General features: G+C 46.1%; 2 protein-coding genes across 5 annotated transcripts in view; one reads left to right on the forward strand and one right to left on the reverse strand.

Moving 5' to 3' along the window:
* Positions 1 to 807: 807 nt before the first annotated feature.
* Positions 808 to 17,776, forward strand: PRR33 (proline rich 33). Its single transcript, XM_057412815.1, has 3 exons — positions 808 to 917; positions 6,587 to 6,722; positions 16,130 to 17,776. Exons 2-3 carry the CDS (start codon positions 6,702 to 6,704, stop codon positions 17,774 to 17,776), a joined length of 1,668 nt encoding a protein of 555 aa, XP_057268798.1. The 5' UTR covers positions 808 to 917; positions 6,587 to 6,701.
* Positions 10,611 to 22,381, reverse strand: part of LSP1 (lymphocyte specific protein 1) — a 51,355-nt gene continuing 39,584 nt past the window's right edge. For 3 of the 4 annotated variants that reach the window (XM_057412886.1, XM_057412883.1, XM_057412885.1), the window contains 2 exons: positions 21,831 to 21,945; positions 10,611 to 11,989 (listed from right to left, as the gene is read on the reverse strand). In XM_057412886.1, the coding sequence (XP_057268869.1) occupies positions 21,856 to 21,945 (90 nt within the window). In that variant the 3' untranslated portion in view covers positions 10,611 to 11,989; positions 21,831 to 21,855. Of the gene's footprint in view, positions 11,990 to 17,845; positions 18,408 to 21,830; positions 21,946 to 22,381 lie in introns of those variants that run through there. The other variant, XM_057412884.1, reaches the window with a different exon arrangement.

A 22,381-nucleotide genomic window follows, 5' to 3' on the forward strand; every position in this document is an offset into this window, starting at 1 on the left:
GCAGGCAGGCAGAACCTAAAGAGGGGTATCTGAGGCAAAGGCACCTCAGAAACAAATTGTGGGTCCCCTGCAACTCCATGGTGCACGGTCACTGCTTAAAACCTGGTTGTGGCATCCTGGATCTTGTAATCCCAACATAGAGCAGCAGCCTCTGCTCTCCTGGCTGGGCAGGGGTTCTTCCCTGCTGCCCCACTACACATGAATTAGTTAGAGCCTGTGGTGGGCTTGGGGACTTACTGCTGTCTGACACAAGTGGTCACAGGCATGTAAGAATTCAGAAGCACATAGCACATGTCATGTGTGGGCTTGTGTGTGGCACACTCTGACCTCTCACTAAGACTACCAAGGCTCTGCCATGCATCAGGGCTTGAGGAGACCTGGAACAAGAAGCAGGAGAATAGATGTGCAACAAGAGAGCTTGTCTGAACTCAAGCCATGCTCAAAGCATGATATGAAAGCAGTGTTTAAGTAAGAACATCTTACAGACAGCAAACCCCAGATGGCTGTACCCCACCAACAATCCAGGTGCCCCAAGGGGTTTCACTGCCTAAGCACCCTCCACAGTTGCATGGCTCTGCCGGCAGAGGATTGCATTGCCTTGCACAATCCTCTGGCTCATGGTTTCCATTTCACTGCCCCTCTCAGGCTTCAGCTCCCCATGCCTCTCCTTGGCAGGGTTCCCTGGCGATGCAAAGCGTGCCCTCCAATGTCCCTGGCAACTCCAGCACCCCTATTCCCCCAGCCTGTAGGAGCAGAGAACAACTTTGGTAGCTGCAGGGCAGGGGTTATTTTTGGCCTTGGTCACAGATTGATTCCTGCCCTCTCTTTCCCTGCTGCTTGCAAGAAAGGGTCCCCAGCTGAGGATGTAGACAAGTTTTAAAGCTGTGGAGCAGGAGCTGCAGCCTCCCATTCACCAGGTAATGTGCATGAGCAAAAACCCCCACTCCAGCTTCTATTCTCCAGCTGTCAGGCACCTTATCCCCTCGCTTCCCCCCTGCAATCCAGCTCCAGGCAATGCTTTTGTTACTCGTTGGGTGAGAGGGGGACCATGCATCCTCAGACCCCTGCCTTTGGCCGGGAGTTTGCTGGGTGGGGGAGCTGGGGTGAGCACCCCACACTGCTTTGGAGAATGGCACCTGCATGGGGACACATGGCCGGACCAAGTATGGCGGCCTCCATGCCCCCTCCCCAGGTCCCTCAAAGGCACTAACACAGCAAACCAGCTTTCACACTGCGTTCTCAGCACCATCGAGCATTTCTGCCACCTTCCATTGGCTAGTTTTCCTCGGACACTCCACCAGCTGGATATGTCTCCAAGGAATACTGCATTTGCCCAAACTGGCTGCAGAGTGGGGATGTATGGAGGGGAGTCCCCCAGCTGTTTCTCCTTTTATGTCCCCAGTGGACCCAATTTGGCAATGGCATTCACCAGCCTCCTTTGCCTGCCTGCTGTTATAGACTGACAGGGCCTCATGACTCAGGTCTCTACACCAAGGATGGGGTTGATTAACCCCACTGATTAGTTAACAGGAAAGCATGTGTGTGCAAGTGCACGTGAAGCCCTGGCTTAGAGCAGGGTGGTTCTCAGCAGATACGAGGCTGAACACTCCCGTGGTTCTGTCTGGCCCATTTGCTGCCAGTCAGTTGGCAGGAGCAATGTGAGCATCTTGAAGGGTTGCACAGCCTCTGCCAGAGTAGTGCTGTTTGTGCACCAGTGGCACTCCACATCACTCAAATTCCCCTCTAGGCATCTTGACAAATGTGATGCTGATGCAAGCTACTAGAGGTAACCAGAGGTTTCTACCTGCTGCATCTCTATTTTCAAATAGATGAAATGCAAACATTACTGTCTGCAGCATCTTCTTTAGTTCCTATACACTCAGCTCAGTTCCTGATCTGGACATGCTGGACAACTGCTCCACACAACATTCATTACGCATGATATCCATGCTCTGTCTTTCCCATCACCACCCCTTGGAAGCATAGCCCATTACTTCATACTGTCTCAAAGGATGGCTGTGCATCCTATAGGCTACCTGTCAAAGCACTCGTGTCAGTGTCTTGCATCTTGTTTCCGGTCCCAGCATGATCCAGTTCCCTCTTTGCATAGGACTGAAGGTATATGCTCATCCCTCTGGACAGATTGTTTATCTGACGCTCACATCCTCTGTTTGCTCTGCTGTCATCTAGTTCACAACTGAGGTTCATTCCTCACAGCCCATTTTATGGTTGCCCTTCCTTCCCTTTGTGGGTCTCTCTATCCACTTCAGCACACAACTATAATCCTCTTCAATATTTGTTTCATACCTTAGCAGCATACCCCATGCTTCTCACACATACCTTACATCTAGTCCTTATTTCATCTCATGATGCCATTGCACAGCAGTTTTACTCACAGCCTGCACCATTTTCATCATCAGCTCTGCCTCACTTTACTGTAGATTGTCCTGCTCTGGGATATATATTTTGCCGTCTTGAAATCATCTCTTCTCCCTTCATCAGCAGCAATGTGTACTTGGGCTGCCCTCTGAGCTGCTGCAGCACAGCCACACAAGCCTTGAGAGCAAGCAAACCAACAGCTACACCTCATGCTTCCTACTGATAGCATGGACCACATGATAGAGATGATCCCATCTGTAGCCACATTTCTACCAAAAACTATCAGATTTTGTTATATGAGGGTGCAGTGAGCACCTGTCTTTGGAGAAGCCACTCTCACCAGCTGCCAGGTTAGGAGACAGCATGCAAGCCAAAAGGAGCATGCATGCAGGTCACACACATGAACCAGGGTCTCAAACTGCATAAAGTCCATCCACGTGCTGACGTCAAGCCAGAACCTGGCATGCTTTTCCAGTGACAGCATCTCTGCCCGGGAGAGGATACAGCAAACCAGTGTTCCTCCTTGAATAGCAACTAGAGGCTGGGCAGGGATCTACAGAAGTTTCCACTAGGTAACACAGACCAGTATCACATTTCTTTATGATAGGTAGGAGCACCCAGACTGGTCATTTGAGATGGGCCACAGGAATATATGGCATAGCAGGACCACTTGCAGGGGAGCTGCAGTCAGTTCTGCTTATCTTTTCTGGCTTTTGGCTGACCTATTGCAGCAGCTAGTACACTCAGGGCATCAAGACTTTAAATACAGTGCACACACATTAGCCGTGATAACTTTATGGATTGCATAAAGATGGGCACTTTGGCCAAATGCTTGTATTTTTGGTTGTTTTTTTGATCCCCTTCCCCCCCCACTGCACACTAGGCAGCATTTCCATGGATCATTGCTCCTACGACACTCAGCTAGCAAACTAAAAGAAGTGTTGGAAAACTGCATCTGAAAACCTCTGCAGCTCTGGAAGTCTGAAATCATCTGTGGCTTCACATTCATTAAAGACTATAGAGTTTGTAAATAAAATCATCTATGTCCTTCCCATAAAACAGGTGCTCTTTCACAACCCAAGAGATACCTAACTCTTGCAATGAAACAGTACCTATCCCTTATTCACCAGCTACTGACCTCCACTTAGCAAACCAGTCTCATACCGAAGGAGGTCCTGCTTTAGCCTCGGAGTTGGGCCAGAGAACCTCCCAAGGTCCTTCCTCACCCAAACCCACCCATGACTCTGCACTTATATCTCCATGCTTGAGCTACAGAGGAACTTCCACTGACATTTTCTGTCATCCAAAAATGGTTACATTATCCAAAGTGAATTTGTTGTAAGAGAAATAGGTTTTACTTGAGTTGTTCTATCACCCACAAAGCCTGTTTCTTTTATCCTCCCTGTCATATTTGAGTGCTTTCAAAACATCTTTTGATATTTTTGCATGATACAGCTATTTTGGTTTTGACATCCACTTACACAGACATCAGCACTGAAACACTTGAAGTTAGCCAGGAAAACGTGTTGATTTAGCTGACTGGAGAAGAGTGGGGATGTGTTTTTCTGTTTTGTGACACTCAATTATAAACCTTTTACCATGATTCAGGACAGGTGGGAAATGGTAATCACAAAAGTCATTTAGGAAGGAAAAGTAAATTCTCATCCACTTCTCCTCTCCTTTCTTCTCTTTATTGCACCCCAGAGAAAAGGATTCTGCAGTGGGGTTTAATCAGCAGTTCAAGGTTAAAGTAGATGGCCTACATTCACTGAAGCCCTCTTTCCAACTTATTGAAAAACCTGCCAATAAGAAGGCAGATCAGATAGTGACTAAGTAAGTACAAGAGAAAAGGCAGAATATATATATAATTAATTTCTGTTTCTGGGTAAAATCCAGTGAACTGTTTTATGCAGCCAGTCAAGCAGAGAACAGAATAGCCTTAAAATTTAAAATCACCTTCTCTATTTAAGTATCAGCACACCACTGCCATTTTACTGGTGATGACAGGATCCTAAGGAAACTGAAACACAACTGAAAAGGACTGAGCAAAGACTGCTTCCTCTCTGGCTCCTCTAATACCCTTGTTTAGCATTTGGGCTCAGGATCTCAGTCCTCAAATTTGTCTCTTCCTCCCCTAGATAGAAGACACCTGATGCCATCCTTGTGATGCAGAGTGATGAACCTCTTGCAGCAGCCACTCAGATACAGGGGCAAGCAAGCATTCACCAGGTTGGGGATTCACCAACCTGAATCCTGGAGTGAGGCTGGGAAACATCAGGGTGACAGTAACTTCTGTTGATGGTGGCTCCTTGATATTTCAAAATGTTCAGGGACATAAATGGGAGAATAAAGGGCAACAAACAAGCTTACTCTTATTAATGACCAAATTACCTATGCATGCCTCCATCCACCCACCTGATACTGCTCTCCTCCTCTTTGCATCTGGAGGGAGTCAATCAAATTTTCCATGGAGGATTCTAATGTGTCTTCCCTTCTGAGAAACTTGGTTGGTAGAAGAATGTACCCCTTCTTATCTCCTCTTAGACTGTAAGACCAGAAACTCTATGTCTTTACATAAGAAATCTGAGGGATATGAACACCTCCTGCTTCAGCATCAGATGCAGACATAACCCAGCCTCGTATGTCATTCATACAGTGTGTGCTGCAAATAAACTCATTAGGCTGGTGTGGTTTTGGTGGTGACAGCAGCAGAGCAGGGTACAACATGTTCTTGGGCATTTTTAAATCCTGTTGAAATTTTCTTATTCATAATGGTTTATTCTAAGTTTCCAGTTGGTTTGGCTCTGGTTGTGATTATCTGGGCTTTTTTTCCCCAGCAACACTTTCACTGTTGGAGACACATAAAGTCACTAGTGCTGCTAAACGACAATGGCAGTTTTGAGATGTTGAAGTCATCCAACAGAGGAATTGATTGCATTAGGGTATTTGCATGAAGGATGGAGCACCTGCCCTCCAATCCTTCCATAGGTTGGCATTGTCCAAGCCTTGCAGAGCCTGGCATGATCCCAAATCATGCCACGCTCTGCCAGAGAAAGAGCTCTCCATTTGCGGGAGAAAGAAAATGGAGAGCTCACCTCCCAGTATCAACCCAGAAATAACAGCATCTGCATCCCTTCCATGAGAACTGGCCTCATCAGATGGGCCACAACTCTGATGGATGTGGGAAAGGCTTTGCTACCTTGATCCACAGAGTGACTCAAAGTCAGATTAGAGGTACATTAGCACACAGGGTCAGCAAGACACAAGGCTTAGCAGGACAGTCCTGGAAAAGAAGCAAGAATTTGCCTTCAGATTTGGCTTTCTGTCACAGCTCACCAGCACTTCAAAAGCCAGATGGAACAGTCCAAGCTTAACCTAGGTGTAAAGCTACTTTGTAGACTTCCAAAGAAACTGCTCTGGCATGCCCCCATCTCCCTGCAACCATGTTTAATCTACCAGCTGCCTTGGCACCCACACTACAAAGGCTCCTGAAAGGCTGTGAAAAAGCAAAGCCCAAACTGGGATGACAGCTGGAAAAGGGGATGAAACACCCCAGGGCTAATAGATGATAAATAACTGCTGGCATTTGGGCAGCTCACACATTCAGCCAGGGCAAAGGCAGGTATTGAGGCCATCCCTTACCTCACTTCAGCAGCCTCAGCCCTGATTGTCAAGTCAAACCGCACACAGACCCCCAACCAAACTCACCAAACCAATCAACTCCAAACCCCCTCTTGCTCCCAGCACATGCTGGTACCCTGCTCTTACAGTACATCCCTCACCAAGAGCAACCAGAAACAGAGCCAGAGTTTGCACTCTTCCTCTCTAGGGACAGTAACAATCAAAGTACAGCTCCAAAAATCGCATTTTGCAACCCTGACTTTTGCAAAACAGCAAATCTGACCAGCAAACTTGAAAAGCCTCCAACTCGTTTCATTGCCTGGAGTGCCTCTGATAAAGTATCTGTCCTGGCAACATCACCATTATCTGCCCTTCACCTCTCTGGTACTTTAGATGCCGAACTTTGCAGGGCCCAAGTTGGGAGCATGCAGTGGTGTTACTCGATAGCTCTTCTTCACGCTAATTTTAGGTGATGGAATTTTTCATGCTTTCAAAAGAATTAGTTTCATTAGTTTTTGAGAAACCTCTTACCTACTGGCTACTGTAAATACTCTTTTTCCAACTGATGCTTTGAACTTACCTACAGGGCTCCAAAAATCACATGAAAACAGCACCCAAAATGATCTCCAAGAAGTAATGACCTGTTAATCTTGTAAACCGAACCAAGTAACATGGGGTACCCAACATGCAAGTGACTGCAGATGGAAACAAATTACACATCAGTAAGTACTGAATTTCATCTTTCTTCAGTTAATATTGATTCCTGATTTTTGTCGTAGACTGTTGCTGCATCATTTAATTATTCACTTTGGGAGATGTGCTTGCTCCATGTGCTTTACACATCTAAGGAACATCCACTGTGGGATTCAGAAGATCCTCCTTGGACACCCTAGATCTAGCCTAGATGAGTCTCTGAAGATAAGGAATCAGGCTGGACCATTCAAGACACAGCTTGTGTCTCATCCTCAGGCTATTTACACCTAAATGGATGACAGTCTGACAGAGAGGACAAAGTCTGAACAGCAGGATAGGGGTCAGGACCCTATCACAGCCGCGGTTTTGGGCTGCTCCCCAAAGGAGGTGGGTGAGGCATGAGATCAGCCAAGGGGCTCACAGCAGCCACACAGCCTCTCCACAACCTTGGGGAAGGACTACCTACCCAACAAAGCACCTCTGATTCAGTAATTACACTTGCAGTTTGCTGCTTTCATGTTTTAAAGTGCTTGCTCATATTAATCCCAATGATATTTTCCCCCATATTTTGCTTCAACCTCCCCCTATTCTTCTAATCATCCTTAGAAGCCCTCAGCCCATGACACATTTTTTCCTCTTTATTTGAAGGATGAAGAGTACGTGTCTTTAGCATTGTTAAACCACTATTACTTAGAGTTATCCTGAAGAGATTAAACACCTTTCTAAAACTGTCATCTAAATCAAATTGTTCCACTGCAACTAGTACCCTCAGGGGAACAAATGCAAAAATCACATGGAAATGCTTGTGGTCTATTTACCATTATCAGGATCCTTGCAATGGGTCCACTGTTTCTGAAGCAAATGCTGGCTCTCATTGCACTTCTTGTCACTGTCAGATCCATTCTTTACCTGCTTTAAAATATATATAAATATACACACTTGTATACCACACCGCATTAGGGAAGGAGTGTTGAGCTGGCAAGAGTTACCAACAGACTAACCTCAGAGCCATGTTCAGCAGCACATCAGCTGCCACCTCATTATTTATAGACACCCCGCTCTTTGCGCTTGTTTATTTTCCTTCCCTAAGGTGGTGGTGGCAGGAGGGGAAGCTTTGACATCTAGCCCCAGGTTTCTCAGAGTCTGACCTTTCCCGCAAAGAGCAGGAACTGCAGACACATTTCAAGGAACAAAGTTATTTGGGAACTCCAGGCTCCTGTGTACACCACCTCACTGGAGACCCAGTGCAGAGCTGCAAGCAAGGGTTGAGTAGATTTGTTAATTAGCCAGCACATACACATAAGGATGGCCATAAAAGGGAGCCTATAATTATTTTATATCCAGAAAAAGAACCAGATGAAGTTTAGCCCCTAATCTTGAAGCAGAAGAAATGCTATATTAAGACATAACAAACTTGAGGTTTGCATCAGCTAAGCTTTCCCCAAGTTTAAACAATGCTAGTTTATGGTCTGCAGGAAACAGGCATTGCAATGGCTGTGGACCATGTTTTTCAATCCCATCTCATATATGCTCATGGAGAATCATCTGTCAAACTTTGCTGGAAAAAAAGCAGCCATGAAACCTGGTACAGAATACAAGCACAGCACATTTCATGACTACTGTAGCTCCCACAGATTTAAAACTAGGCGCTGTACAAAAGGGCATCCCCTTCTGCACAATCTAAACAAGCAGAACAGTGAAGGAGAAATTGGAATGAGGCAACACCTTGAGGTATGCCTCAAGGTCAGAACACTGACAGCCCACAGAGGGGCTCCACCCCTTTCTTTGAGCACCACTGACCTGCAAAGGGGATAGTAATCTGGGGTAGGATGGCAGCACAGAAAACAGATTGGCAGCCAACAGATACAGGGGCCAAGAAAGCATCACTCTTCTCCACCAGGCTTTGAGGATAAGCTTAATCCTGCAAGAAAGACTCACTTAATGCCTCAATTTGTCCTTCCTACGCTCAAAATAAAACAGTCCCAGGAAAAGATAGAGCTAAGGTATCATAACAAAAGCCTAAGAGATGCCAATGCTGAAAAAAAAATACAATATGAATGTAGGAAAGATACGGAGCAGTCAGCTACTCAAAACCAGACCAGTAACTGTTATAGACAGAACACCCTGCTCTGCTTTACTCACGTGAGCAAGATGAGCCCCAGAGCACTCTTCCCATCCCTAGGAGTATGAAGGTCCCAGCACCACATAGAGATGCACAGGAGAGCTGGAAGCAGACTTGACTTTGCAAAGACTGCAGCATAACTTCGCTACCACACACTGTGGTTTCTTCACAGTGAATTCACCAGCAGGAACTTCTCATTTTAGCAGGAGATGAGCAGACACATTTCACAGATACATTTCAAGACATTTTCTTCTGACATGAGCAATAAAATCAGCCACAATGCCCAGTGCTTGCTGCTGAGGGAAGAAATGAGCTTTCATCCCCAATTAGCATTGCCCAAGATGCACATCCAGAACACCTGGGCTGCAGCATCTCTTTCTGTGGATGTCTTTCACCATTCTGGTAACCGCACTGCCACTCCCATCACTGAGTGCACACCACGTTACTTTATGAGGAGAAACAGCAAACCATACAGTTAATTTAACTGTGGGAAAACTTCCTTTGGCAAAAACAGGTACCTCATAAAGAGCTACACACACGTGCTCCAAAGCAGGCCTTTCCCTGGCTCCTCAGCGCTACTAGAGCACTCTGGCCTCCCAAGAGGCCTTCCACATAACCTGCTCACTTCTGCGCTGTAACCAGAACCCAAGTTATGCAGTTGTTTCAGGTGAAACCACACCTAGGTCCAAGTGGGCTTTAAGTGAGGAAAATATGCCCTGAAAATTAACCTTCCTCAGGGAGCGAATCCCACACAAGCAGCCTCTGGGGCTCTTTCTGCACTCTCCAAGCAGGGAACAGGAATAGTAACAGGTCAAATTTCTGACCATCCTTTCCATCAGCAAACTGCAGAATAGAGCTGCAAACAAATTGGTGCAACCACTTTGCATGCATGCAAGGGCACAGTATCATTGCTTTTGCATCAAATCAGAACACCTCCGTACACCCCATTAGCATGCCTCACTTGAAAACCCCAGTATGGCAGAGAAAGGGCTGAAAGGAGGAACAGATGAAATGAGGAAGATGGGCCCAGATGTTGTCCACACTCCTCAGTGCTCTCCGAGGAACATGCTCCTTGCATTCTTACCTCCAGGACCTGAAGCAGAGAATGAAGGGGACAAGGGTACCAATAAAGCAAGATGACAGTAAGAAGTGGTATCTGAGAACTTTCCTCTTCCTAACAGTTTAAGAAAATGTAGGTAAGGGCAGCACAAACTATTTTCTATCTCTGCACCATAGAAATGTTATTACTTGCAAGGTCACCTCTGTGGAAAGGTTTCTTCATTAGATGTTTCCAAGTAGGATAGCCAGCTCATTAGAGTGCTGGGCTCCTGCACAGACAGCTATATAGATCTCATCTAAACTGTATAAGCAGGCTATAGAGGATTTTTCAATTTTTTTTTTTTTTAAACAGTTAACATTGCCAGTGCTTTTGGTTGAATCTTGTGATGTTCTCAGGTCCATTAGCTGAAGAGATAGGCTCTGTGCTTCATTTATCTGATCACTCCATGGGTGGTGCTCTGCATGCTGCTCCATCTCTCACCCAAACACCACTCATCCCCATTTTACAGTCAATTACCCCAGTAACAATGAAGAATGCAGCAAGATGACAAGGATCTCCTAAATGGGACAGGCACACAACAAGCCCCTTTCCTGCATATGTTAAGCTCCTTTTCTTGTTGTCACTCAGTCTGATGTTTCTTCTTCTCCACTTTCCACTCAAGCAGAGGTTTGCAAGATCTTGGAAAAAAACTTTGCTGAGGGAACTCCTATATCAATAAACTCAGAGTTGCCATCATTACAACATCTTCCTCAAATTTTATTAAATGCTTACAAAAAGAAAAAAGAAACCAATCCAGGATGCAGTAAATGGAAGCAGAAAGCACACTGATGCAGGAGAGAGAGAAGCTGTCCTCCCTCCAGGAAAGCAGAAACAAGTTGCAAAATTATGTTGACATGAGAAAAGGGTAGGAACTAAGAATATAAAGAGGGGATGGGTCATGCTAACACTATGACATATGAAGACATGGGAGAGTTCAGAAACAGCCCTAGGAGCTGATTTACAGACCTCAGGCCCAAGGCCAGAGCAACACTCTTTAGGGACTTAGTTTCCCCATGTTCACAGCAAGCTCTGACCTCCCCAAACAAATCACTAGGATGCTCTTTCACTGAGGCAGCTTTCAGTATAAGAACAGCCGCTGTTTCCCAGTTATCCTGTCCTCCTTCAGGAGCACTGAGGGTGAACTGTCAACATACCCACCACCACTGCCATTCAGAAAAAGTGTTTCAATCACTGGCACTGGAGCCTGCAGGTTAGGAACAAACAAATATCTTTCACAGAGAAGGGATGCAATACCAGCAGCCAGCACTCCTTACCTGTGAAAGGAGACTTCCAATCCATGTTAGGGAGAGGAAAGCAGCAGCTATTTGAAACAAAGCTGCTATTGACACTGTCAAGACTGAAAAGTGGCAGGAACATTTTGGCATGGGTATGTAACTGCAATTAAAGGATGATCTGGGAAATAGACTAAAAAACAGGACTAAGTTGAATGTGATTTGACATACACAGAATCCAGTAGATGGAAATCCCTCAAAGCAGATGTTGTAGAAGGACAGAGGCTGCATTGTAAACAGGGGAAGACTTTACCCACAGCTGGCACCAACATGGTGATAAGTGGTCCTCACAGTCGCCTCGTGCTCCGGATATGCCCACTGCCTTCCTTCCAAACACTGATTCTTTTGCTAGGTTTCTGTTGAGCTCCATCTCTCCCACCACCAACCACCAAGAACCACAAAGGTAGAAGTTCTTCATCACATAGCAAAATCCCTGACAGCTCAACTGATCCCCCTCTTCCAGACTTGGATGGAAGAGAGGGAGCAGAGCACAGGCTCCCATCTCCATAGCAGAGCCAGATTGAAAAAAAAAAAAAAAAAAATGGAAAAAGAAAAAAATGCCGGAGTCACATTGAAGGTTATAACAGGGGTAGGTTTTTCCAGCTGATCTAGTTCCTTCCATCCATCCAGAGGCAGCATGGGGTATTACTCATAACCTGAGAGCAGTCAGGCTGTACCAAAGCAGGCTGGCATCAGGCAGAAGAGAAACATCCTTCAATTATCTTCTATGGAGCAGAGGAAATAGTGGCATTGAGAGTTGCATCGAGCCAGGACCAAGCTCAGCTGCAAGACAAGAAATCAACAGGTTTATTCATACCATTTGGCCTGCAACCAGCCATACCCTGGGTTGTACAGAGGCTGCATCTTGACAGCAATTACAGGTGGTTTTGTTCCACCCATTTAACAGAGCCCTGTGAAACATCCCATAAAGCTTCAGCACTGCAGGACAGCCAACCATGCCATGTGCCCATGGCAGAGTAGATGCTGAGGGCTGCACACCGGGCAGAGGTCACAGCTGCCCAGGCAGAGGGAGAAACATGCTCCTACCCAGCCATCTCCTCCCAAGAAGGAGATGAGCAGGTTTCCTTCCAAGCCTGACAAAGCCACTGACATGGAGAGCATGCTCCTGCAGCCCCCAGCAGCCATAGCTCGCTTCTTGGGACCATCTGCAGCAGTATTGGGTTCCTGCAGCTCTCCATCTGCTCCACGCATAACAGCTGGTACAGCCGAGGGGCTCCACGTGCAAATGACTTTTCCATCACGTGATAAATGACTCCCCCATGCTGACACCCTCCCCACCATTCCTGCTTTTGGGTTGATGCAAAGAGAGTGGACCACAGGAGAACAGTTGGGCTCCAAAGGTGGGTGACTTCCCCTCCACCACCAGGCATTCAACCAGTAGCAGGGAAGCTTAACCCTTTGAAAGCTTCTTAACTCAGCTTCTAGCTCAATTTCCTTCCAGCTTATCACATACACACCAGAGTTCCCATTCAATTTCCCCTGGATTTTCAGCTCTGGCCTTTCCAAGGGCAATAAAGCAAGTCTGCCTGTCCCTTTGCTTTTGCTTCATTATTCAGCAAGGGGGAAGATGCTCACAAGTCTTGCTCATTGCAGAATTTCTCCTGAGCACAAAGCTCTGAAGAAGACTCAAACAAAGCCAAGCGTGACAGAGAAGGCAAATAAATTAAAAGCTGATTTCCTTTTTTTTCTGTTTTTAACATCTGTCTCCCTCACTAATCAAACACAAATATGCCAGCACAGTCACATGCCATGGAAGTTACCACCCACAAGATCTCCAGGGCCACAGAACAGCAGGTTTCAAGTCAGATGAGATGCTGAGATAGTAGCAAAAGTGATTAAGAGCACTATTGTAAGACACCAAAAATCTGAGGCTGTAGGGCATAAAGCAGCCTTGAACTTTGGGAACAGAGGGAAACCCTTCCTAGTGCATGCAGATTATATCTAAACTTCTTACTCCAAGAACCCCCATGGCCTCCTCAGTAACATCTGGCAGTCTGCAGCAAATCCCAGGCAAAATCCTGCTATGGCCTATACAGGAAGATGCCTTTTTGTGGGGTACAGCAGTCCATAGAAAACACTCAAACAGGTCATCAGTATTTGGGAAGTTCGCTATCCTGCCTTTTTATCCCAGCACAAGCCTGATGCAAATCAGCCTTGTAATTTTGGTTTACCAGTGCTGCTAGACCACAGCTCATCTTGTAGGACAGGCTGTCCACAGGACCACATTAAACAGATGAAATCAGCTCACAATCAATCCTAACAGATGTACATCCTAGCTCACCTCGCAGCAGATAAAAATCACACAAGCGATTACCAATTCCTATACAATCTGAACCACAGCAGTGATTCACAAAAGCAAGTATGCACCTCTCCAACTCCGGCATTCTGACTTTCTGACCCAGAAGAACCTAGAATATCCACAAGGCTAGGGAGGAGAACAGGTATATGATAAAGGAATGGGCTCTCAGCCTTTATTTCAGGCTAGTGCAGACTTGTTTCTAAGAGTAGCTCCTGGAATAGAGCAAGTCCTAATCCCAGCCTTGTGCCTAAGGCATGATGCTGATAAGCCACTGGGAATGCCCAACAGTTGTCACCCCCAACTGGCATAAATCCCCTCCGAGCCCCCTCACCAAAACAACAGGAGGATTCTCATGCCTGTAGCCAAAATAAATCATAGAATCACAAAATAGTTTGTGATGGAAGGGACCTTTAAAGGCCATCTGGCCCAACCCTCCTGCAATGAGCAGGGACGTCTTCAACTAGATGTGGTTGCGCAGAGCCCCATCCAGACTGACCTTGAATGTCTCCAGGGATGGGGCTTCTACAACCTATCCCGGCAACCTGTTGGAGTGTTTCATCACCCTCATTGTAAAGAATTTCTTCCCTATATCCAGTCTGAATCCACCCTCTTTTAATTTAAAACCATTACCCCTTTTCCTATCACAACAGGCCCTACTAAAAAGTCTGTCCCAAATTTCTTATAAGAAAAGTATAAGAAAAGTTTTAAGTACTGAAAGGCTACAATAAGATCTCCCTGGAGCCTTCTCTTGTTCAGGTTGAACAACCCCAGCTCTCTCAGCCTCTCCTCATAGGAAGGCGCTCCATCAACTCCGATCATTTTTGTGGCCCTCCTCTGGACCTGCTCCAACAGGTCTGTGTCTTCCCTGTACTTCAGAAATCTGTTGGTAGAAGTGCACTACTTGCTAGAAGCTTCCTACGTCCAGCCCATCACAGCCTGTGCTATGGATCACGGCTCATCCACCACGGTGAAAGCTTCATCTTGAAGGCTTTGTGCCCTAAATGCCACCTCTTCAGTCCTTTCATTTGCTGCTGCATTTGTTGGAGTTGGTTTAGTTTTTTATGGGGTGGTAATTTTGGGGATTTTTTGGTTGTTTGGAGTTTTGTTGTTGTTTAATAGCAGTCATCTTTTCATGCCCATCCACAAATCAGTCTTGTCAGATACACCAACTGCTTGCTCAGTACAGATCAGCTTCCCAGCCCAGTGCTGACAGCAGCACTGCAAGCCCAAAAGCAACACTGAGCAGTCAAGCACAAAAAGCTGTTCTGCACTTTTGAGAGTTATATTCTGGATAGTTTTCTGCAGAGCAGGTATGCTACACACCCACACTAGCCAGAGCAGCTTGGGAGCCACCAGGAAACAAGCAGAGCCAGTAGTTCCTCTGGGCAACCCAGACATCATCCCACTTCTTCATTGTTTTGGGATGCTCAGGTGCATCCAGCATAGGGCACTAAGGGGCTCAGTGATTTATGCCTAGTTTCACAGCAAAAGTCAGCAACTCCATGCTGAGAACCAGGGTAGTCAGATTTTCTTCTGTAGGCTGCCAAAGAATCATTGCAGGTCAGAGGCTGAGTGTTTGGTGCTCCCCAGCCCTGTTCAGGAAGGGAAAGAGGAGAAGAGAGACTAGTTTCATCTTCCTATCCCCAACACAGACCCTTAGCTCCACTATGCAGGTAATCTGATTGGTGCTCACCAGAAAGGATTTCGTGGCAAGTTAACAACAGAGAGCAGTTGTGCATCTCCCCAGGAGCAGCACAGTGTTGGCTAAAGATTGTCCAGCTGCAATTGCTACTGGGGATAAGACCTGACTCAGACCACAACCCATTTCTGTTTCACTGAAGAATGAGTGATACAGGCAGGACAGTGGCAATGCTCCCCAGCGGAAAGGGAAAACTAGGTTTTAAATTGAGCACAGGAGGAGAAGATTGCCACTGTGCTTGGTGCAACAAGGAAATTACAATCAGAGTTAGCTTTGTGACAAAGCACTAACTCACCAGATAATCACAGCTTTTTAAAGCCCTGCATTTCACAGGGATGTCTTTAGGCCAGCTGAAATTAATCAGGGCCAGTGTTGACTTTGATTCAAACGACATGTAGTTTATGACTTATGTTGTACATTACATTGTATCAGAGTATTAATAATGGGAATTTTAAAAGCCATGAAATGGTATCAATTTATGCCTCTGGAGAATGTTTTAAAGCTTCAGAATTTCAGACCTGCTCTGTTTCTCTTGACAGTTCCTTCTAAATTGCATTAGGAGTTGCCAAGACACAAATGTCTGGGGTCCCAAGGAGCTCTCACTGGATTTTACTCTAACACCAGGAGAGAGAGGGCTACAGATTCAGTAATACTGCTTCCCTCACTACATCTCTACATCTACATCCACACTACCACATCCCCCATCTATATCCCACACTACCCTCAAGACTGGATGAGGGCTCCTTAGGAGATTAAGGAAATCAAGATGGATGGTTTTCTTCCACAATTCTGACTCTATACTCATAGCTTTTGGAGAGAGGAAAAGGAGGCCTTATGTATGAATATTTCAGATCTAGCCCAGCAGTAAGCCCATGTCAACTCTAAGATTTTTGTCTTCTTTCAGGAGATGCCAATGCTGATAACAGTATCATCCTCCATCCAGCCTGCTCCCATTCACCACCACCTTTCTCCCCCTCCCACCTTACCAAAGCCCAGTAAGGACAACCTGCAGCTCCAGCGGCTGCTGAAGAAGGCAGCCAAGAAGAACGCTATCCGAGCTTCAGAGCAAGCCAAGTCCTTTCGGTCCAGCCTCTCGCCCGTGAATGAGGCCAGCTCTGACCTAGAGCACAATGAGAGCGCTCCCCCAGCAGAGACCCTCAAAACCACTATGCCTGCCTCCACCAGCCTCCCAGCCCGACTCTCCATCAAGCCCATCATTCATCGCATCCCCTCCCCTTTCCGAAAGAGCAAGCCTTTCACGCTGAAGGTCACTGAGCAGAGGCGCATTGCCGAACACCTCATTCTCACAAACTCGTCAGCCATGCCCCTGCTACACAAGCCAGAAGCTCCTGAGACTCCACAACAGCCTGAGGGCACAAATACCCACCTTCCCTCTCTACATGACCCTCAGATATCCATTTTCCCCCAGCCTCCTCCTACCAGTACACCCAGTAAAGAAAGGGCACCAGAGGTTACCTACATCACCAAGGTGCACACTTATTTCCACAGTGTCAAGCCACCCAGAGCTAAGACAGCCACATCAAATCAGACCCAAGGAACCATCAGCCATGAAGACAAAAGGCCTTCTTCACCAGCACCTGAAGCAAGCTGCTCTCAACCATACCCAGGGCAGATACCCACCCTGCTCAATGACAGCAAGGCCACGGCTACTGCACTGGAGCATTCCCTCCTTTCTGCTGCAGAGGCAGAGCCACCTAAGCAAGCTCCTAGGCCTGCTGTTACTGAAGATTCCATCAAGACCCCTTCACCCAAGCCCAGCATTGCCAGTGGTCACACTGATAAGCCTATGACCCATGGAAGTGACACTGAAATATCTGGATCAGAGACAGCACCCAAATTACCCAAGCAAGACCAGGACATCCAAAAACTATCCACACCCAGTGCTCCCTGCATGCAAGCACACCCAGCAACAGAAACCCCAGAACAAGCTGACAGTACCAGTGCCACCTCCACAGACACCAAAGCAGAACATGTTATTCAACCTCAGTTGACCCCCAGCTTGCCAAACACCAGCCCTCCCCTCAAAGATGAGCCAACACTATCACCAATAGAAGAAGCAAGACCTCCTGGAGCTAGTGCCAGTGGCTGGCATCGCCTCAGGAAGCACTTAATGGTGCAGCCAGAAGCACCCAGCTTCCCAGAGTCTGAGCCAGAAAAGTTGGGACAGGAGGAAGGGAGCAAGGAGAAGGAGGAGAACAGCTCTCAAGCAATCACACAAGACTGCAGGCTGTTTAAATCGAAGGCCACAAGAATGTGGGATGCTATTTTATACCAGATGACAGTCAACAAGGAGAGGAAGCAGCAAGCAGAAGAGAAGAAGCTGCGAAAGGAGGAAAGCTTATTTATTCCCCGCCGTTTACCCATCCTTCTACACAAGCCACGTTTTGATGCCCGAAAACTGAGGGAACTGGCTACCAAACCCATGACAAAGATCACCACCGCTTTTGAGGTGAGCCGGTTTAGACCCAAAGCGGTTGAGGAGCACACCGAGATCTTTAACAGAACAGCATCAGGATGGTCAGCCAACTGAAGCCAGGCTGCTTCAACAGGCCCACATCTCTGGAGGTTCTTACACGGCACCAAGCAAGAGAACACAGCCCAGAGCCAAGTATCAGGAAAAAATAAAATTAAATAAAACCCCTTCAAGCCAGCAGCCTCATGCTGTGGGTTTAAGGATTACTCTCCACGTGTATATAAACTTAAATGCATGACATACTACATCCACAAGTCATGAGCCAGGAAAACAAACATACACATGCACTTGTTCTAAAAAGAGCAAGCAACAACCACTGTATGCAATAGCACAGGGAAGAGAAGGGAGGCACACAGTGAAGAGGACAAATTGCCTGTAGAAAAAGCCCAATTTAGAGGAGGATGATAAAATTTGAATTTATTTTGTTGTGTTTATTTAAGACCAAGATAAATTCTAGAAAGAGAAGCAGCTGTAGATAGGACAATATGAAGGAATCTATGTCACTCCACATCTCCTCTAGGGAATCTTAGAAACTGAACTCCAAGAATATACACATCTCTATCTTCACGACTGAAACTGCACCCCACACCATTCACTGAAACAAGGTGGAAACTCATCCTTCCACCGCAGGCACTGACAAGAGACTCCATAAGATATCCATCTCACTCTCACATAGTGGTTCCCCTGCCTAAAAAAGAATGGACATCATCATTTGATGTCTGCCTTGCTCAGTCTGCTAAATGGTAGTGCACAGAACAACAATTTCATTGCAATAATCAAGTTTTACTATTTATTTGACCATGCTTTTAAAGTATAGCTGGGGGTTAGTTTTTCCACGATAACCAACAAGAGCCTCCATCAGCATGTGGGTATCCAAATATGTATTTAACAAGGTGCTGTTTTGAGGAGTTCTGCTAACCACGTGTAGTCTTGTTTTCAGGGGTAACGTCATGACAGTTGTGTACTTACTGGTGCCTAATGTCCTGAGAAAAAGGCTATTTAAAACAAAATCCCCCAACTCTGCCCATCCACAGGGGACAACTGTGCTTTCCTTCATTACAGTTACCCTTTGCATCTCCATTGGCAGCAGGCTTATGAGCATGAAAGCTGGAGATCAGCTATTTCTATTTCACAAGGAACTCTGTCATACGCTGGGATGTTCCTACACAGCTAATATAGAATTGCTATGTTTAGTCCAAATAGGAAACTTGATACACAGCTCTTTACATTCTCTTCATGTGCAGAGGATATGGAGCTGACCAAAAATTTCCCCAAGCCCAACTTCAAACAGACTTAGAAACAAAACCAAGAGTCACTTATTCTTCTTTGAAGTCTTCCAATTTTGGATTATGCTGTAAGAAGAGCTCAGTTATCAAACCTTCACTGAAGTTTTCACTTTGCTGGTCTTATTCTGGTTTGCAATTCCTTCCCTATTCCAAGAAAATAAAAGAGAAGGAAGAATAAAGCAAGTATCTAAATTTTGGACTTCAACATCCCAGTTTTCCAAGAAAAAACTGAAAAGAGGTAGGTTGGAAATGCACCAGTCATCATGAGCGGATCCCAGGTAAGCCTCTGCAGGATAATTCAGCATGCTGCAAGAGAAGGCTATAGAGACAGCAGCAATACAAAAATCAAAAAGAGTGCAGCATAAAACACGTAGAATGCCTAATGCAGACAAAGATGACCTTACACACAGTGATAAAATAGCACTTTCGTGTAGCACAGCTAGATGGATGCCTATGCACGAGAGTTTGCATTTACAAGATCACAGCACCAGCATGAGGCAGAACAGCTAATATTGATTACCCTTGGGAGACTAAGTGAATCCAGCCAGAGAAGATGGTTTCAGAACCAATTCTGCTTTAATTCACTTTGTCCTGTAGTGAGGACAACCACCCAGAACAAAACAGGGATTCTCACATAAGGCTTATGTTTTGCATCTGCTGGCTTCCCACCAGGCTGCATTCACAATCCATCCCTACTGCATAGGGATGGAGACTGACTAGTGAGGGGAGCAGCTCCCACAGTGCTAAGCAGAGAAGGCAGATCTGCCTGCATGGGTTAGTCCTTTTGTCCCAGGAGTGAAGGGCAGGGGCATAGGGCAGGCATGGCAAGTCCTGCAGAGACAGACCCTGGCATGAGAGCATCACAGAAGAGAGAACAGATACCTGGAGACAAAAGACTTCCACCAGCAGCTCTGCACTGGGACTCATTGCAGCACGTCCCAGACCAAGTTGCCATGCTGAGCAAGGGAAGGGGAATGCCACTGGGCACAGAGTTTGGTTGTTTTCAATGTCAAACTGCCTCAGGCAGCTGCTGAGAGACCAAATTGCCATGTAGAGAAAACCTGCAGCCTGTTCAGAGATCTTGCAGCTCATTAAGAGAGGGGAGGAGGAAAAACTGTACCTGTGCTCAAGCAACTAGAAAGCTGGTAAGGTGGTGTTGAGTGACATGAGGGTGAGGCAGAAAGGTTTGAGAGCATAAAGGCAACCACAAAGGGATCTGGCAGGATGAACGTAGTTAAAGGGGGTTGGAAAGGAGCTGGGACCTCACAGCACACAAAACAGCTAAAAACCCAAGAAATGAGCCAATATCCTTCAGCTATTTCAGTCATTTTGCTATTCAGAATCAAAAATCCTTACATGGCAGTGTTCTGCCATGGCTATTTGGAGTGCTGGGTGAATCCAAAAGGACAGCCCATGACAGTCAATAGCCTTTCAAGAAAAGATGCTAGAAAAAGGGCAGAGCCAAGGTCACTTGCCTTTGAACTGCCTGCAGGAGCTCAGGTACGGCAAATTAAACCTGCTGACACCCTAGCAATGCCTATTTGCTATAAAGAACTGACGCTCAGCAGGATCCCACTTGGTGCATCAAAACAGACCTCAGGAAAAAGACTGATCAAAAAGAAGACCTTAAAATAAGTTTCTGAAAGCCACAGGCAGAGAATCAAGTTGAGGCTGTAAGTCCTGTAGGCTCCTCCTTTACATCTAAAAACATAGCTTTGGCCAGGCTTGGGTTTGTACTGCTGCCCATCTCAAAGTGGCGTTTAAGAGACCTCCTGCTCTAAATAGGCACCACAAAAGTCTAAATAAATCAAACAACAAACAAAATGTGCTGCACTCAGAAGCCAGCTTCTTGAAGGAAGGAAAGGGGGAAGAAAAAAAAGGAACATGGCTCTCAAAAGAATTCAGAAACAAAAGGTGGTTTGTAGACAGAGCTATTTATAAGCTTGGCTACGAAATAAAGCTTCTTTTTTATAGCAGGAAAAATGAGAATGAGCTTGTTTTTACCCCCAACAACTTCCTCTCCTCTCACTGTGCCAGATGCTGCCCAGTTGGATCCAACTAGTTATCACAGCCCTGTACAACATTCCTCCTTATTGCTGCAACCCTCTGCTATCATCCACTCAAGATAACACCAGGATATCTATTAAAATAAACACAATATGAGCATGAGATCCAAAGACTGTTTCAAGAGGGCACAAAACCAGCAACCCAGCTCTGCTTTCCCCCTTGCTTCACATCAGAGGACAATCTTTTCTGCTTTGTTGGTCTACCCAGCACAGCAGATGTCCATGTCCTCCCCACTACAACCCTATTACGGACTGGTTCTAAGAGGTTATTGAAATCATTAAAAGTTCTTCCCTTCCCCTGATTAATTCAATAAATCTGGGAATTGGACCCCAGAAGCATCTGAATTTCAGAACTATATCAGATCCCATGCTCAGCCAGAATGACCTTCAGCTATCTACTTATCCTTGCATCATAAGGGAGCATAAGAAAAGACAGCAGATAGAGACTGTTCCTTTGAACTAGCAAAGGCAAGCGCATCTTCACCCAACCAGCAGTAGCTAAGGGACTTACTCTGCAGATTAACTCGGATATCAAGCTTCCTAGCAGCATCAGAAAGTCAGAGACCAAAACAAACCTCTACTGTGTACCCGCTCCTTCCCAGCTCACAAAGTCAGGCACTTGACCAGAAGCAAGGCTCCAGCTGTTACCATGTAGTACCTTCCAACTCACCTAAAGTGTAGCTGGCAGAAATAGCCCCAGCACCCTGCCAGAACAGTACCAGGAGCTTGTAAGGCAGTGCAAGGTCATACCCCACCTACCTGGTTAATGAGTTCTCCAGGCATGCTATTTCTCTGCAGCATCGTCTATCAACACCTTCTTGTACTGGCCATGGCCTGTTGCAATGAATTTATACTTTTTGCCAGAAGGAGTGGACTGAACAGGAGAGAAAGAAAGAGCCAAAGTCAACAATTTTCTCTCTCAAATAGGCAGGCAAGATTAAATAACTGAAGTCAGAGGAGCATGTGATATGGTTGTCTGTAATCCCACAGGACTTTGAGACAGTCTACTCTGTACTCCCTTCCTGCCCTTCCACATAAACTCCTTGCACAGACCAACCACCACTTTTTATAGGCATAAGGTAACACAGCAAGCACAGGATGTGTATTAGCAAAGGGAAGATGCAATGCAAGGCATCATGAGGGAGGGCTCATCTAAAACTGAAACCTCCCAAAACAGAGCTAATTTCACCCATGCAAAAAGCTAGTTTCATATACCACATACTGGCAGCATACTGACCCAGGAACAGGCAAGATACTTAGATCTGCCTCTCCCAGCCTGAAGAGTTTGAACAGCAGCTGCTTGCTGCATT

This window comes from Pezoporus wallicus, unplaced genomic scaffold (assembly GCF_028554395.1).
Source record: "Pezoporus wallicus isolate ANWC-B61680 ecotype Strahan unplaced genomic scaffold, APGP_CSIRO_Pwel_v1 scaffold_6885, whole genome shotgun sequence".
Taxonomy (NCBI): Eukaryota; Metazoa; Chordata; class Aves; order Psittaciformes; family Psittacidae; genus Pezoporus; species Pezoporus wallicus.

What these genes read in the sequence shown, in the direction of transcription:
- PRR33 (XM_057412815.1), top strand. Translation starts at nt 6,702, where the DNA reads ATGGAAACAAATTACACATCA. An exon ending in TGGAAACAAATTACACATCA is followed by an intron (nt 6,723 to 16,129) that starts GTAAGTACTGAA and finishes GTCTTCTTTCAG; the next exon opens with GAGATGCCAATGCTGATAAC.